The sequence below is a fragment of the Pungitius pungitius genome, chromosome 8 (genome assembly GCF_949316345.1).
Source record: "Pungitius pungitius chromosome 8, fPunPun2.1, whole genome shotgun sequence".
Lineage (NCBI taxonomy): Eukaryota > Metazoa > Chordata > Actinopteri > Perciformes > Gasterosteidae > Pungitius > Pungitius pungitius.
The window spans coordinates 12678694-12695370 of NC_084907.1; the positions used below are offsets into that span (position 1 = coordinate 12678694).

Sequence of the window (16677 nt, forward strand, 5' to 3'; positions counted from 1 at the left end):
TCCAGCTGCCGTGGCTTCCTCCCACAGTCCTTTAAATCCCTGTATATGTGAAATTAAGTGCAAATGTGTTGGTGTTTGGCCATGTTTGAATTGTTTCCTTTGTGTCACCTGATGCGCGCTGGCAGAGGCTCAACAAATTCCTGCTGCCTCTCGTGATGCTGTGGTTTAACACCATTGTTACTTATACTCATTGTATTATTAACCATTAGCAATAGACGGCTGCCTGTGGTTAGTAAAATATTTTACGCAAAGAATTAAAAAAAAGGATTCATCATGTTGAAAGAGATCGTGCTGGCTAAGATTTATTTCTGACAAACCTTTAGTGTGTTGTCCAAAATTCTATTTGTGTAATGTTTCATTTCATTTATTTATTTTTCCTCCTCTGACATGCAAGGCGACTTGTCTGTGTTGTTAGAGTTCTTTATTGCGGGCATTGTGATCTCCATGCATGTGCGTGTGGGTTGAGGTGAAGTCCGTCCAAGTCTCTCGTAGTTATTAAAATAGCTGCCAAACATCCAGCTAGACTTTTAAACCGAGCCGCGTCGCCATTGGCCGGCCGGCGGTCACGTGGCGCAGTCAGTCGCTGTGCCTCGAGCCAGCGCTGAGTGGAGCCTGTCTGCCAACAGCCTCAGCGGCGGCTCTATCTGGAACCCACTACACTAACTGACAATTCAAAGGAGGCCCCTTTTTCTTCTAATTTCCGAGGACTATTCTTCACTATGGGCGACAAGAAGAGCCCTACCAGGTAACGCGACCGCCCGCGGGCGTTTTTTTTTGGTTCGGTGCGTTTTGGGCTCGATATTTGGATGCGTCTCCCTCACGCAGGGATCGTTTCTCCCTTTTTCAGTTGGTATGCCACAGCTAGCTAGAATAGTGCAGTCACTATGGCGGCTTCTCGCTCCCTACAACCCAGTCACTTAACAGACAAAGGGATTTTTTTCGGAGGGTACGCCTGGCATTCTCTGAAACGCTCTTCCGTCTCGACGGAGCCTTTCGGAGGGTCAATGTCGAAATTGGCATTGTCCGATATTGATTTCGTTAGCCGACATGCTAAGCTCCGATGCCGAGAATTTTAGCAGCGCTCCGCCTGCCTGCTAGCCTAGCTGGCGATACAATCGGACGGTGTGGAGCTTCGCCACTGAGGGGGATTTACCCGACGAGGCACTCTACTTGCCGGGTCTCGAACCCAAAAATAATGACAACCCCCACGATTTGTGCTGCACTTGCTACCTTGTGCATTTACACACCGCGTTATGTCCGTCGCGATCTCATTTCTTGTTAATTGGTGAAACATGTTGGCGTTTTTTTTTCCCTCACACACACATACACACACCCCCCCCCCCCCCCCCCCCACACAAACTAACTTGACCTTAACATTTTGCCAGGCCAAAAAGACAAGCCAAACAGAGCGCGGACGACGGGTACTGGGACTGTAGCGTCTGCACCTTCAGGAACACCGCCGAGGCTTTTAAATGCAGCATCTGCGATGTGAGGAAGGGCACATCCACAAGGTAACGTAGCGCTCCCTCTCTCTCCCTCTCTCCTTCTCTCTCTCTTCCCCCCCCCCGACTCTCCATCTCGTCTGAGCGTCTCGGTGCCCCCCCCCCATCCGAACCGCCCCTGCTTGGCTGGCTGCAGCGGCATTGCATCGCAATTTAAGCGGATGACAACTTTGATCGACAGCTCATTTGTCTGCGAGCGGACGCGGACTTGTTGATGGACAATCCTTTGCAAACACCTCCCGCCCTCTGTCTGGATGATCCGTAGCTTCTCGTTCTATGCGACTAACGTTGAATTGCTTTCAATGCATTCGTCTAAGGCAGGCTGGCTGCCTCAGAGAGAAGAGAGAGGGGGGGGGGGTACAACGACGACGACCACGACCACCACCATACTTCATGAAGCTCTAGTGCATCATCAGCGAAAGAGCTGTTTTTCTCATGGCTGAAACACGGTGAACACCTACCTGTAGGATCGCACAGGGTCTGAAAATGGTCAGACAAAAGTCAGCTGTATTGTGCGTGCATGGATATACAGTAAGGGGATGATTTATGTTGGTAATCAGATTACAGATAAACCCAAGATGGGCCTCTTTTTTTATTTCTTTGTCTTTGGTCTAAACCTTGTCACATGTTTAATCTAGAGACGTTTTTTTCCCTTCCTAAAATCTCTCTTAAAATGTCAGTCAACTCATTCGTCTGTGATTAATCAACTCAATCTGCCACAGACAAGTGAACTCACTCATGCTTGCTCTCACAAGACGTCTCCAGATTAATCATATCGCCGCTCAACAGGCCCGTATGTCCCCGGACAATTCCCCCCGTGCTGCCCTCGGATTACATTTCGTGATGTCAGCCGAAAACGGCGTCTGATGGGAAACTGAGATGAAATCGCTGTCTCACTTAATGTCGTGACGGGATCCCCGTCCTAGTTTGGTGTACGCTGATGTTCCTCCACCAGACCTGGGGGAGTGTTTTTCACGAGAAGTATTGTGTGCCGGTGTGTGAGATTGTTTACTTGTGTCATCACTTGCATGATGAGCTGGAGTGACAGATGAGTCATTTGTGGGTTTTGTTGACTAGTCCCCAGCACCCTAACCTTTCCAGTTGTGGTTTTACAATGAGTGGCTCGACTGACACCGCTGGCGCACCGCAAGCGGGGAGAACACGCTGGTTTACTGAAAATCCAGAAGATTGAGCTCCGTCTTAATTGTCTGGCTCCCCTCCCCCACTGATCTCTTCCCGAGCTGCGTGTAGCTTAAGACGAGAGCTGATGGGTGCAGGCGGAGCCTGCTGCGCTAAACAGGAAGCAGAGACGAGCACGCCGCGGCCATCCTGCCACTGTGCTTTGGCAACAGCCCAGTTTGGTAAATGGGAGCACGTGACATCACAGGAGTGATTGTCACACATTCCCGTTTGATGTGAACAGTTAACCTTTTGATTAATGCAATTGTGTAGTGGGGGGAGGGAGGGCTGCCTCTTTTTTTATGGGGACTAATTAGCTTTCTTTGCTGTTTGATGTATACCAGCAAGGCTTGGGACGAAGCAACGTGCTCTTAGCGAATTGATTCACAGTTCAGGCTGCGAGTGGATGTTTGTCTTTCTTCTTTTATCTGAGGCGCTACTTCGGATTTGCTTTTATGCGAGAGAATGCGTGTGTTCACTCCTCACAGAGACCCCTTCCCTCAAAGTTGAAGTTTGATTTGGATCGTCAAATTGTGTTTATCACCAGATAAGGGGGACTTGGATAGCTATTGATCTGTGCAGTCAGTGCGGCATGATTGTATTTAAGCACCTCTTCAAAGGGCTTGTTGTGAGCGATGTGACGGTCTGGAAGTGACCTCTTTCCACACATACTCGCTCCGCACTCACCAAATATAGCTTTTTTTTCCTGCGTCCCGGGACAAAGGTCAGTCTCTGTTGACTGTGTTTTAAACGAAGGTGTGTGACAGCGGAAGATCTGCACGTGCATCCGCCCAATCCAGTAGAGTTGTTGGTACAACAAGTAGCAGTGAGCGGAAATTCATTCGCTTGACAGCTGCGATGCCAACCTGCCCCGTCCTACAGAAGGGTTCACGATCGGATTAACGGCTTCACCCACGTGAGTTTGATACAGCCGTCCCTCACCGCCGGCAACCTGAGTCATCGAGACCCCAGCTGATTCCACAGCTGGGGATGGAGGATAGACAATTAACGTGATCCACAAAGGCTGGAAGAGTGTCCTCCCCCCCAGCGGTAGGCATGCTAGGTGAAAGGAGGCAAGAATGTGTGTCAACGAGGGCAGAACTGTGGCTTCAGCGTGCAGAGAGAGGCCCCCATCTCCCCATCTCCCCAGCCCGCCGCAGCCCTACAAACCTGTTGACCCAGCCCGAGTCCGTGATGTAACATTATACCCAAGTAGGCTACATCCAGCCCTTTGCCGCTCTGACTCTTAAACAAGAAAGCGCTCCGCTTACTTGCACCTGACCTCGCTACTAATCTACAAGTCTGAGTAGCCCATGTGTTTAGAGTCTGCCTTCAGTGCCCGCCTCTTTGGTAATTGGAGAGGGGCTGGTATTAGCGTCCCCTGTGAGGGCGCATGCTATCATATTAAAAATGTTTCTGGCATGTGAACCAGATAGCTGCGTGAACGTGACACTTGGTTGCCGTGCTTGTTTGTTTTTACGGGGGTGTTTAATATGCACCTCTGTCAGCCTCGGGGAGAAAGCATTGGGAGCCCTCTAAAGTAGATTGATGGCTGGCATCACAGGAAGTCTAGAGGTACCTCGGTCTTTGACTGCGCCGCTGTTATCTATGTGCCGTTTCTCTGTTGTCCACAATTTCAACTTCTGTGCTTCATATAAAACAGAACAAACTGGTGTCTCCCACTGGTTGGCAACATGCAGTGTCCTGTCTAGATCAAATAAACCAATTTAGATAGTCCGCAATTTATCTGAAGCTCCGACTGCAAAGATGACGCCGAACCTTAACCATAGCAACCTATAAACTATACACAGCAGTAGAGATACAGGAGTTCATTTATTAAGGTCAATAAATTACAGGCATAAAAAAGGGGCATTTATAAGGCAACTTGTTACTACTATGTACCTTGTTGTAATGTTGTAGTTAACATGCAGCAATTGTGGCTAATCTGAATTTGTCAGGTGTTCCAAATAGTTGGAGGCCTGACTACTCAGCAGAAGCTTAAGCAAAATCAAATAAGACATCTTTGCATTTATATCCGTCTTATTCACCTGTAGCTTATCTGTCACCCACCAAGTAGAAGTTGTTATGTTACAAGTTGGAAGAATTTCAAGGTGTCAAATATGTTTTTCCGGATCATTCTGGCAAACTTCCACAGGCAGTTACTGTAGATCGGGTGTGTTCAGTTTAAATTCATCAAGGGCCATTTAGAGAGGATTTCCTCATGCGGAAATCTGGAACATTGCAGTCATTTCTAATCTTTGCTATGATTTAGTCCCGTGATTACTAAAGTAGCCTTGCAGTTGTATTAATGTAATGTTTTCAGCAACTGACAATCAAATAAGGAAACAATATTTAATATAAATCAATATTTCTTGTCTTTTTGAGCTAAATAAGGGCTACATTCTTCAGAATGAATTTTAAAAAACAAAGCTTTTGATTATAGAAAAAATGTATTTGAATTGTCCTGCAGCTTTAAACTTATTTCAGGTGAGGTTATTGAAGAAAACCATGTTTGTATTGTTTTTATTCTTTATTTTTAGCGCTTTTAAAGCATCATGTTTCTTCTCTTTTCTCTCCGTTAACATTATTGTTGAACAGGGAGTAAATGGGTCTGGATTCTGGTCACATTGGGCTCGTTGGGCACGTTGGCTCAAGAGTGTTTTCCTTCGAGTGCCACGGTCTCTGAGCGTATTAGACAAACTGGTTTTGAACAAACCGTGGGAATAATCAACGTATTATAGCGTCTTTGCATTCTCGGCTGAAGGTCCTGGTCCTGCTGAACAAGTTTCCTTTTTTTGGAAAGCGCCATGTGGAATAACCTCCTGTTATTCACCTTCCACCTTGCCCTTCTCCCTTCTGGGTGTTTATCTTACTCAAGTTGGGAAGTTGATCAGAATCCACATATCTGTTGGGTGCGTAGTCCAAGTGATAGGATTCACAGCGCATGGAATTGGTCGGTGTGTTTCCATAGAGGGTGGAAAAGCGGTTAAAATAGAAGCGCTCCGTCAACATTTAATAGTTTGCTTTTAGGTCGAGATTCCAGATACAATGCGTTTGGTTTCCAATGTAGTGACCCCTGGTATAGATGTTAATGTACCTACATTTATGTCTTTGGCATTAAGTCTGTGGCTTCAGTTATAAGTTATAATCAGGGATGATGAACAGAATAAGAACGTGAACTAAACCTGACACTGAAGCCATAAGTTACTGGTGTATCCCAAAAAAAGTGCATCTTTTTGTGTAAGCGTTCAGGCTGCTTAATTATTAGAAAATACTTGTTGTGTATGTGTGTGTCCTTTTTGTCTTCTACAATGATGGAATAGAGGCATTATAATCCATGGATTCTACCACTGTCGCATTAAGGCAAATTCTCTGGGATAATGGAATTACATAAGAGGGACATGCCGGGGCTCAATTCATATCTGCACTCTCCCCCAACCCCACCCGCACGCCTTCACAGCAGCCCCCCCCCTCCTCCCCCCTCGCACTCAGAGGAAACTGCTTTTGCTTATCCTGCATTATCAGCATCTGCACCAAAGCCCTAAGCGCGAGCGGGTAGCCCTAATCTTTACATGTTAATTGCCGGATTTAAAAGTTCTTAATTACTTCATGGGATTTGGCCGTGTGTGAGTGATTAAATACAGTAGCCAATTTGGCAATTTGACAAAACAAGAGCGTTGAGAGAGCTGCCGAGTCGGGGCTCCTCCCCACACAGCAACACGAGGCAAATCAAGTGCGAGTGAGCCGAGGAAAGTGCACAACGAGGCATATGAGGACAAGCAGCGAGGCAGTGGCACAGCGCAGGAGTAAAGGGAAGGTGAGGACACAGCGAGAAACAGAGCGGCGTAGGCTCACAGGGTCTGGGCATTTATGTGTGTGTTGAATGGGGGGTGGATCGCGGCAAGGGGATGTGCTCCCTCAGCCAAGAGTCTCCAGGGGCTGAAGCACATAATTACCCAGGGAGAGAGAGAGGGAAGCCCGGGCAGCCACCATCCATGCGGTGGGGCAGATGGAGAGCGACTCCCGAGTGGACCTTGTGAGCATTAAGAACGTTTGTTGACTCGGATGATTCTATCCCAGCTGCTCGAGCATGATGGAGAAGGAGCGGACCAGGAATCCAAACTTTTTAGAACAGTCCGCTCAGGCTTTTGTGTTTGACTCCTCGGTCTCCTGTTGCCTCACTTGGTTTCTGTGTCGGCTGCAGAGGTGCAATGTCCTCTTTGGCGGTTGTGTGCAAATTGTAAAACCAGATGCTGTTTACGCTAAAGTGATTGGGCAAAGAGGACCACAGGACAGCAGGCTGGAGGTCTCCTCGACAGATGACTCACGGACACCACACGCAAACGGAGGGAGAGAGGTGAAGACAACCTACTTAAAGCCAGCAGGACCTGGCCATGACGTTGCAAGTAGAAGGGGGCTGGGGGGGGTGTACAGGAATATAGTGAAGAGAGCAGGTAAGAAGACAAAGGAGAGTGACCAAGTGGCAGCGGAGAGGAGGAAACGAAAGACGATGCTGCTGATGGATGGAACTCGTTTTCAGTGCCTCTAATGACTCGCTCTCTGTCATAGAGAAGTGACAGCGACAGTGTGAAGACAAATGGTCTTTCACACATGAGCAAACATGTTACCTAGCTGAACCGGGGTTGTTGCTACCTGCAAGGCCAGCCCTAGTTCTGTTAACCAGCAGGCAACGCCAACAAGTAAAATGTACAGGCACTGCTACTCTCCCCCTCGACCCAACACTGCAATACAGAGGCTGAAACCCCCAAAGAGCCCATAAGGCAGACACACAGCTGTCAAACTGGAGTTGATTTATGCATTGGAGACTCACTGGGGAAGCAGCCGCGTGTGTCCACGCCGATGTGCGTGACAACGTGTTTTTTGCACATTGCGTGTTGTTGCAGCAGGGCTTCTTGTTTGGCGCTTCTACCACAACGACCAGCAGACAAGGGGCTTGTCGTGGTGGTTGTGATCAACATTTCCTCTTTTTAATCGTAGATCTCCTTTTTTTTTCTTTTCTTCTTGTCTACCTCTTTCGCTACTATTGTAGCGTGTCAGGAGTGACAAGACTTACAGTTGTGACAGAAAAGTTGACAGGTTTCTTAGAATGTCTTCCCATTCTGTTCAATAATGTCAAGAGGAACTAAAAGTCTGACCGTTTTAGTTTTGTATTAAAAGGTGTGAGGTGTAGCTTCTCTGACAGACCCACTCAAGGCTACATGTCATTTCTCTGGAACTGCTTCGTCTATCTAGACAATTTCAGTCTGTCAAGATAAAGGGGAACCCAGTGAGGGTTCTGATGTATAAAAAACAGTTTGTTACTGGTGAGGAAATTAATACAACACACAAAAAAACTTTGAATTTCCAACAGTGTGAGGCGTTTATATTGGGCCATGATGAGTACACGGTATTCAAAGTTGGTTCCGGCTCTGTTTGGGACAGGTTTAAGGGGAGGGGACTCGTGCAGGGTTGAATGCTCAAGGCATCTGAATGAATCGTAGGAGCTCTGTGGCCCGAGGCTGCTCTTCTTCTTCGCATTCAACCACACTGCTGACCCTGTGACAACATCGCCTCAGACACCGCAGGCCCCTTAGACCCATCAAGACGTGTCCCTGCAGTCCAGTGGTATTTTTTGACATTTTTCCATTTAACATGCCCATAAATATATAGGTTTGTTCCTGTGAGGAGGGTGCGTTTCTAAAATACTTACTTTAAGATTGCGATCTCAGGATAGCGCTTTAGTGAATTCCAGTTGCCCTGTTTTGATTCTCCCCGTGATAACTGTGAATTAATTACCCAGATGTGTGTAATTAGGTTTTACGGCTGATCATTAGCAGACAATGTTCACTTGAAACATGAGATACAGAGATTGACTTCAATGCTTTCTTTCCAGCGTTGCAATGTTTCCTCTAGGTTTTCAACTCAAGTGGTGCGAGTGCCACGTGCCCGGATACACGGACATTTTCATGCCCGTGCATAGGGAAAAACTTAAATATTCTTCTCTAAACGGGGAGATGTTTACGCTTTCTAGTTAGTTCACTGAGAAAAAAATTGAAAGATTATTTGATACTGGCAATTGACATATTTAAAAAAACAGTTATCAGAACAGCTGCTTTGCTCAATGAATCATTGCTTCAGCTCTAGTTGCTGCTTTAGTGATGAAGCATGGATAGCCAGCCATACTGATTCCATCCTAAATCTTGAAGCCCCCCCCCGGACATAGCTCCAGTCTCTCTGGCAGGAGCCACAGTTGACAATAGAACAATGGAGCGTGGAGAAATCTAGTCCCGCGGACTGCTTTGCTTCGTGGTGCCTGGGGGAGGTGGAGAGCCTCCACCCAATGACCACGGCTGAACAGCAGGTGTCCACATAGACTGGTGAGTGTGGCTCGTCTGTTGCGTAGTCCTCAGACTTATAGATGGGGCGTCCCACCTGGGAGATGTGCTCCTGGCCCGAGGCTGTGCTGGTCCCTCAGTTCTGTGTGTGTGTGTGTGTGGGGGTGGGGGGGGGGGGAACCAGGTCACCGCCGAATGCGTATGAATGGAGGCTTCAACTTTGCACGTCATTGAAGACGAGCGGCCCACGTTTGTGCTGAGTGGATGCAGTTTTCTTTCAGCCTGAATGAGAGAGTGGGTGGCGTTAAACAGTCTGAGCTCTTCAGTGGGCATCAAAGAAGACCTCTCTCTCTCTCTCTCTCTCTCAGCTGTCTGCCACTGCATTCACTCAGCCTGGCAGGAAATAATTGCTTGTCCTCCACACAGCACTTCAAATAAAAGTGTCGTGTTAATGAGGGCTTTCCTGCAGCCCTCTCTTTCTCTCTGTCCATACATCACACTCGCCATGGAGCTCTCACTCCCTTCATTACTCTCTGTATGAAGTGCTGCGGCGCATTGTTTTTCTCGTGGTAGAGTTCCCTCTGCAAAGCAGCCACAGGTTTTCTGTTGTTTTTGTCTTTTTTTTTTTTGCCCCGGGCTTGCGGCTGAGCAGAGGTGTGTCCGTCTCCGGGAGGGTTCCGGCTGAGCGGAGCAGTCTAACCACGGGTGTCAGTCTGACTGAATTGGGAGCTTTTACGTGTGATGATAGTTATTCCAGGGCGTCCCGTGGAGGGAGTTCCCCCTCCCCCTCCTAACACCTTCCCTCCCTGCCTCCCTCCCACAGACGGTGGAATTTAGGGCCAAGCATGGGAGGAGCTGTCAATCATGGCCTATTGTTGTGCAAAGGGGAGGTAATAAGCTGTAAGCCCTCACAGTGGGGAAATAATTCGACAGCAGGCTTTGCACACTTGACACTCTCTTTCACACACTCGCACACTGGATCCCCAAGAATACATTGGCAGCAGCGGGAGGTTGGAGCAATCTCTCCAATCGGTCTCTGGAGTTCACTCCTGGTCCGGCTCCTGGGACTGCTTCCAGTGCCTCTTGTGAAACGTAAATGTTTTGCATTTGATTGGTCGTGGAGTCATTTTATGCAATGTTGTAGGTAGATTCGTACACTGTTTGCTCAACAATGGGAGCAGACTATAATCTGTTTTCCATAACTAGTTTTCAATAGGTCTTAACAGCTGTTCAGAGCCATGTACACACACACACACACACACGTGCTCTCCAGCGGAATCTCTAGCCATGTTAATGAGCCACAGAGCGCGGCTGTGTGGTCAGTAAATAAATAATGGGGCAAAGCGTTGGCTCTATCACGCCAACATTAAGTGATGGCTGACTTGCAGCTGGCACTGAATCACTGCCCAACTGCCAGAGCTGCTACCGCCGCCTCAAATCCTGCACCCACCAGGGCTTCCCCTCCTGCAACAGGCAAAAGAGGCGTGGAGCTTATCGACCCATCAATCACTCTGTCACCGCCTCCTTGACTAACACCTCTCGCTGCCAAATAAAATGATTTAGCATCTTTTGGGTGCTGGGCGTGTTGACAATCTGTTTACTAGAGAATAGTTTTTATTCCTTTTCACAAGGCTTCTGTGTCCCTTAAAGCGTGTGTTGTGTCTGTGTGTTTCTTCTTTAGCTCATGTCTCCCCAAAAGTGGAATTCTTTGACACGTTCTTGGAGGCATGTTGGTTATTTCCCACCATATGCTGACCCCTGATCACTAATCCAGAGGTACTCAAGGGAGCCACAAGATTCCCATGGGGGGAGGTGTATTATGTCAGTGACATGGTAACGGGACAGAGAAATCCAAGGCTCAGAAATGTACTGAAATTTATTGCTGAAACACGGGAGATGCCCCCCCCCCCCCCCCCCAATTAACTGGTAATGAAATGAATGACTGCAGCATGCCGACTAGTTGCCAGACGTAGTTCCTTAACGCAGCTTCATGTGGCATCTCATGGTTTTCCCTGGATTCTTTTGACACAGAGCTGAAAAAAGGTTAAATAGCTCTTTATGTACAGTTTGTGCGCAGACCTTTTTTTATGAAGTGGATGCAAAATAATACAATGTGGGATTGTGTCTTTAACAAATACATAAAACGTCACGCCCGACATGCTCTTGGTCATGCTCTGTGATTGCAGAACCAAAAGAGAAAAGATTTGTGTATGGCACGAATTCTGGCAACTGATAATAATCAAATAATTCTGCCCGTTGCCTCCACAAGCGAGTGGCAGGCATTAGACTCAGGCACGCGGCGTCAACGCATCAAAGCAGTCGATTGCCGCCAGCCGTGTTGATGGAATGCAGCGCGGAACATAACAACGTGATGCTCTATTATGCCGCAATTGATCAGCTGCACGCCCTCCCCGAGGAAATACCCTCTCTGTCCGTAATGGGCCGCAGCCGGGGGAGACTTAATGATCTTGATGGAGCAAAAAAAAGGCGCCAAACATTGGATGTTTTTTAATTTTTTTATTTCCATAAGTGCCTGGCTACCAAGACCTAGACGGATGGAGTGTAGCATCCTAGGGGACAGACATGAGAGGCTGTGAATGCAGAAACAAGAGTAACTGGACTGGCAATGTATAATGATGCCAAATTGAACCACTGAGGCTAACCACTTAAGCTGCTGTCTGAAAAACCACTCCACATCAAGGCGGTGAAATCGGAGCCGCCGGCGCCTGACGACACTTGTGAGCTGCTCTGTTTTTTGCCACATGCGCTGGCTGTAAAAACAGCACAGGAGAAAACGTCGGAGCTTTGTCTCCTCCAGCGGAAGCTCTTGTTGACCTGGACTGACGACGTTTGAACAGACACAGCAGCTTCCCTCTGCAGCGGTGCATCACAAACTGCTGCCGGGACCGGGGTTTGAGGGGGGGGGGGGGGGGTTACACACAGCCAGCGAGCACAGCCTGTCATGTTTCTGGCCTCCTTAGTAGCGTGTGTGTGTGGGTTTCACTCCTCACCATGCTTGCCCCCAGTCCTGGTCTGCGTTTATCCACGCCCCCCCCCCCCCCCCCCCCCCCCGATAATGCCAGCTGGTGTACATCATGCTGCAGGTGTGCGTGTTGGCTCAGATCCTGCTCGTTGCTCAACTGATGGAACGTGCCGCATCCTGATTGCGTGCATGTTTGTAACAGTCACACAGCGCTGGAAATGATATTTTCGGAGAAGGAAGCTTTCGAGGGAAGTGCCTGTTTGAAGGAATCAGTGGGATTCTTTGAAAGTTTCACTTGCTTTGACTGTTTGCTAAATGAGGAACCGAGGATGAGAGGGGGGAGGAGTGTTTGAATATAGGACAGAAAGGTGTCTGTAGTGCTGGTTAGCGCAGCAGCTCCACCACGTCCAACTGAATCTCAGCCTGTGACAAATGGGGCCAACCCTGCAGTAATCAGATTACAGGGCCTAAGTGACGTGCTGCAAATGTCCCACCTCGTGATCCTGTGCATTCATTTTATTACAGCCGTGAGCTAATGAGATTAGCCCTCAGAGCGGAGCTGTTCCAGCAGGAAGCGGCTGCACGCGCCTCGCGTCCCTCGCCAGCCCCTCGGTTCAGTCACCGCTCGCAGCGCCACTACGGGGCTAATCCATCTTTGTGCCTTTGATCTCCTCCACAGGAAACCCAGGATCAACTCCCAGCTGGTTGCCCAGCAGGTGGCCCAGCAGTACCCGATGCCCCCGCCGCCAAAGAAGGAGCGACGAGAGAGGAGCCAACGCACGGACAAGGACCGCCCCGACGGCGAGGCCGAGCGCGCCATCTTCGAGGGACCCCTGGAGGTCGAGGGACCCCTGGAGGTCGAGGGCCACCCGGAGGTCGAGGGCCACCCGGAGGTCGAGGGCCACCCGGAGGTCGAGGGCCACCCGGAGGTTGAGCGTCCGGAGGTCGAGCGTCCGGAGGTCGAGCGCCCACGGGTTGAGCGTCCGGAACTGCCAATGCCAGAGCGAGACCCCCCCGAGAAGAAGAGCGACACCGAGCAGCAGCTGATCACAGACAAGCCAAACAAGGAGAAGGACGTCGTCCCGGCCGTCACAAAGAAGCCCAGCAGCAAAAAGACCAGGTCGGTGTGCACGTCCAGTCTTCTCTTGTGGATGTCCCGCTTGTTGGTATCTTCCTCTCTGATGTCTAATCTGTCCCCTCCCCTCCACCCCCCAGACCCAAATCAGACAACCACCAGAGCCCACCCAGTGAAAAACACAGCATACAGTCTGGAAAATCTGCAACCAAGACCAACAAGATCAGTCACATCTCCAGGTGCGTCCCTGGCTCGTGGTTTCACATCGCTTGTGTTCTTTTCTTTCAAAGACAAAGTCGTGCAGCACCAGGCTAGTGGGAAAACTTCCCATGATTCACAAGTGATCTTTTACACTAAACACCCACACTCACTTTACACACTATCGCTCTGACGGTTCATGTGTCACCCGGCGAATCGAGCAATTCAGTGTAACCGCCCCCGCAGCGGCGGCAGCAGCCTCCCTCTCGCTGTTTTGCCGAGACGCGGCGCTCACACTGGTTGCCATTTGTGTGTTATTAACATATCTGTCTGTGCCCCCCCTCAGGCCCAAACTGAAGAACGTTGACCGGAGCACCGCCCAGCAGCTGGCGATCACCGTGGGGAACGTGACGGTGATCATCACAGACTTTAAGGAGAAGAGCCGCTCCTCGTCCACGTCCTCGTCCACCATCACGTCCAGCGTGGGCTCCGAACAGCAGCACCAGAGCTCCGGCTCAGAGAGCATGGACAAGAGCTCGTCGCGGGCCTCCACGCCCAAAGGGGAGCTCTCAGTGGGGCACGACGAGTCGTACTGAAGCCCCCCACGGCTCCCCTTTTAGTTCCCCTGTCCTCGTCCCGACCCCGCTACACACCACCCCCCCACACACCACAGACACACACACACACACACACACACACACACACACACACACACACACACACACACACACACACACACACACACACACACACATGTTCCTGGACACTATGGATCCCGTATAGGGAGAGCTATGGCCTCTCTCATCAGAAAGGGGACGAGTAGAGGAGCAGACGTCTGAGAGGAACAGTGCAGGCCGTGCTCCTTGTGGTTGCAACCTGTAGCGCAGGCGAGGAGAGCAGGGCTACAAGGAATAGCCCCCCCTCCATACACCCCCCCTCCCCCCAATCCAGACACTTGTATGTATTGTTTTATATTTCTATGTGAGGCCAAGTCGAGCTTTTTTTTGTTCTGTTTTTGTAAAGTAGAATTCTCCGCTGGGCACAATAACACCATCGTTTCAATACCTTTAAACCTTTATTATTACCCTTATTTATTACTTGTTGCACATGTATTCTTTGATATTCTCCTTTTTTATGTTGAAGCTTTGCTGTGTAGCCCCGCCGATCGATCGATTTCTTCAGTGTTTTTATCACAATACGAAGATGACAGGACTCGAGTCACGCAGACACACACACACACACACACACACACACACACACACTGGTGCTAGATACACTGTGAAGCGTTTTTGCAGATCTGGGATTGTCCATTCACTCAATGTGACGGAGTGGTGATAAATCAAATTCTCTCACTTTTTCTCAATAACACCGTCTCACTCTGAACACTGTCTGGACCTGCATGGGGTCCGCCTTGGTCTGTACAGGTCGAGGTTCAGACCCCGGACTTTTTCAACCAGACTGTCTGCGGTTTAGTATGCTATGGCAGATCTCTTATACAGTATCTTATGTCCTTGACTGTACAGTGTAGGCTGTTGTGTAAAACACTAAAAGCTGTCGATATTTTCTGCATTCCGTACTTGGATATTGAGTTAGTTTTTCTGTTCCTGGTTAAAGGCAGAGCCGTCCTCCCGGCTCAGTGGTGACTGAAGGGTGGGCACACGCGCTTCCACCTGGTAAAACCACACGGAGCCGTCAAATGGACCCGTTGTGTCGAGCGGGCCGAATCGATTTCATTGTTGAGTTCGCTGTGGTCACGAAGACTACTTAGAATCTTCTTTCTCTCAAAGTGAGGCCCCAGAAAAAAAGGAGTGCAAACGAAATTTGCAAAGATCGACAATTCAGTTCTTTTATTTTCTTAATTAATTTAAGACTCCTGTCTTTGAAGGCAAAAAAACTATTGCAGTAGTTAATAGAACACAATTGCTCTTTTAATTTTTAAAACAGCAAGGCTTATTTAAGGGTTTTATTCCCTTCCACCTTAGCTGATACTAGACCAACATAATTTCCTTTTTAATTGTATGAAATTGTATAAAGAATAAATGTGTATACGATATCTTAGTTTTATTTATTGAAGGACCAAAGGAATTTCATAATGACATGATACATAGACCGATAAATAACAATTGGAATTGCAATTATCTAATGTGTGAGATGAATAACAGTTTAAATAAAGACTAATATAATCCATATAAATGGTGTTCTTATTGTCCACTTGTCTCTGCACGCTGAGATCAGAGAAGTGTGTGTAGCGCTGCGAGCCAGACTCCGCCCCCCCCAGTGGGCGGGAGGCGGTGAGAAGCGGGCTGGCTGTTGGGGGAGGGGTAAGCTGAGAGGAGGCCCCAGTCTGCTGGGTCCTCAGTAAGCCCCCCCCCCCCCCCCCCCACACGTTCACTCTGCTGGACTACCACAGTGCATGTAACTCGCCCATCGAGCTGCTCCCAGAGCCACTAAAACCAGAGTTAGGGGAGGTTCACCCTCCCTCTCCCCCTCAGTCTTACACATGGCGGGGGGGGATCATATGCGTGGGGCCGGAGGCAATGTTTGAAGTCCAAGAGATAATGTGCTCATGAGTTATTGTTTTTCTTTTTTTTTTTTTTTCTCTCTGCTCTTCTAAAGCTATGGTTAATATGTAATTATGTACTTTATCGCATACAAATATGGAATCAGTGTTCAGTGAGGAAAAGCAATGTGAATAGAACAAAAAAATAAGGGAAAATATGTCTGGGGTCAGAAGGGGGAAAACGTCTTTTCTGATTTTTACTGATTTTAAAACAAACAAAGCCTGCTTTGTAATGCAATCTGTTAGAAATGGGCTTAAAAAGCCGTCTTTACAGCTGCCTTATCAACACGTTCACTTGACCGAGTACTCCAACAGCGCATTCATTGTTAAATTATTGACAAATGGCCATTTGCTGAGTATATGAAGTATTGCTTGTATATAGAATTTTAAAACACTATGAATGATGGCATCAAAGCTGAAGTCTTTTCTTTCCCTTTTTTTTTCCCCGCGCAAGCAGTTTTGTTCTTGTGTGCGACCAGTAACCTTAATTTACTGTGTAAAGATGGTTACTTTTTTTAGCGTATGTTTGTCAGAGACCCAAATATAGAAGGCTTGTTTACTGACTGTATAACCTTTACCGTGAATTTCCAATTAAGTGTATTACACACACTCATTTCTTGCTATAACAATGTCTTGTAAAATGATTTCAAAGTTATTGCTCGGTTTAAAAAAAAAAAAGACAAAAAAGGACAAAAAAAAGTAAGGTTTTAGGGACAGTAAAAGAATCCATTCTTTGTTCAATGCAGTTTTTTGTTGTTTTGTTTTCAGACTTTTAGCTGATGTGTCATTGTTTGCCCTTGTGAAATGGTCACATCATGTTCCTGGTGTGGAAATGTACGCAGCAT

The 16677-nt window shown here is 48.2% G+C and overlaps 1 protein-coding gene across 2 annotated transcripts; it reads left to right on the top strand.

Moving 5' to 3' along the window:
• Positions 1-533: 533 nt before the first annotated feature.
• rybpb (RING1 and YY1 binding protein b) lies at positions 534-15631 on the top strand. 2 transcript variants are annotated; one of them, XM_062563962.1, is made up of 6 exons: positions 534-745; positions 1386-1511; positions 12679-12910; positions 12944-13119; positions 13215-13313; positions 13619-15631. In XM_062563962.1, the coding sequence occupies exons 1-6, from the start codon at positions 720-722 to the stop codon at positions 13866-13868; spliced, it is 909 nt and encodes a 302-aa protein (XP_062419946.1). In that variant the 5' UTR covers positions 534-719; the 3' UTR covers positions 13869-15631. The 2 variants fall into 2 exon arrangements, with proteins under 2 accessions (XP_062419946.1, XP_037347029.2); XM_037491132.2 differs by having other exon boundaries at positions 12679-13119.
• The last annotated feature ends 1046 nt before the right edge of the window (positions 15632-16677 follow it).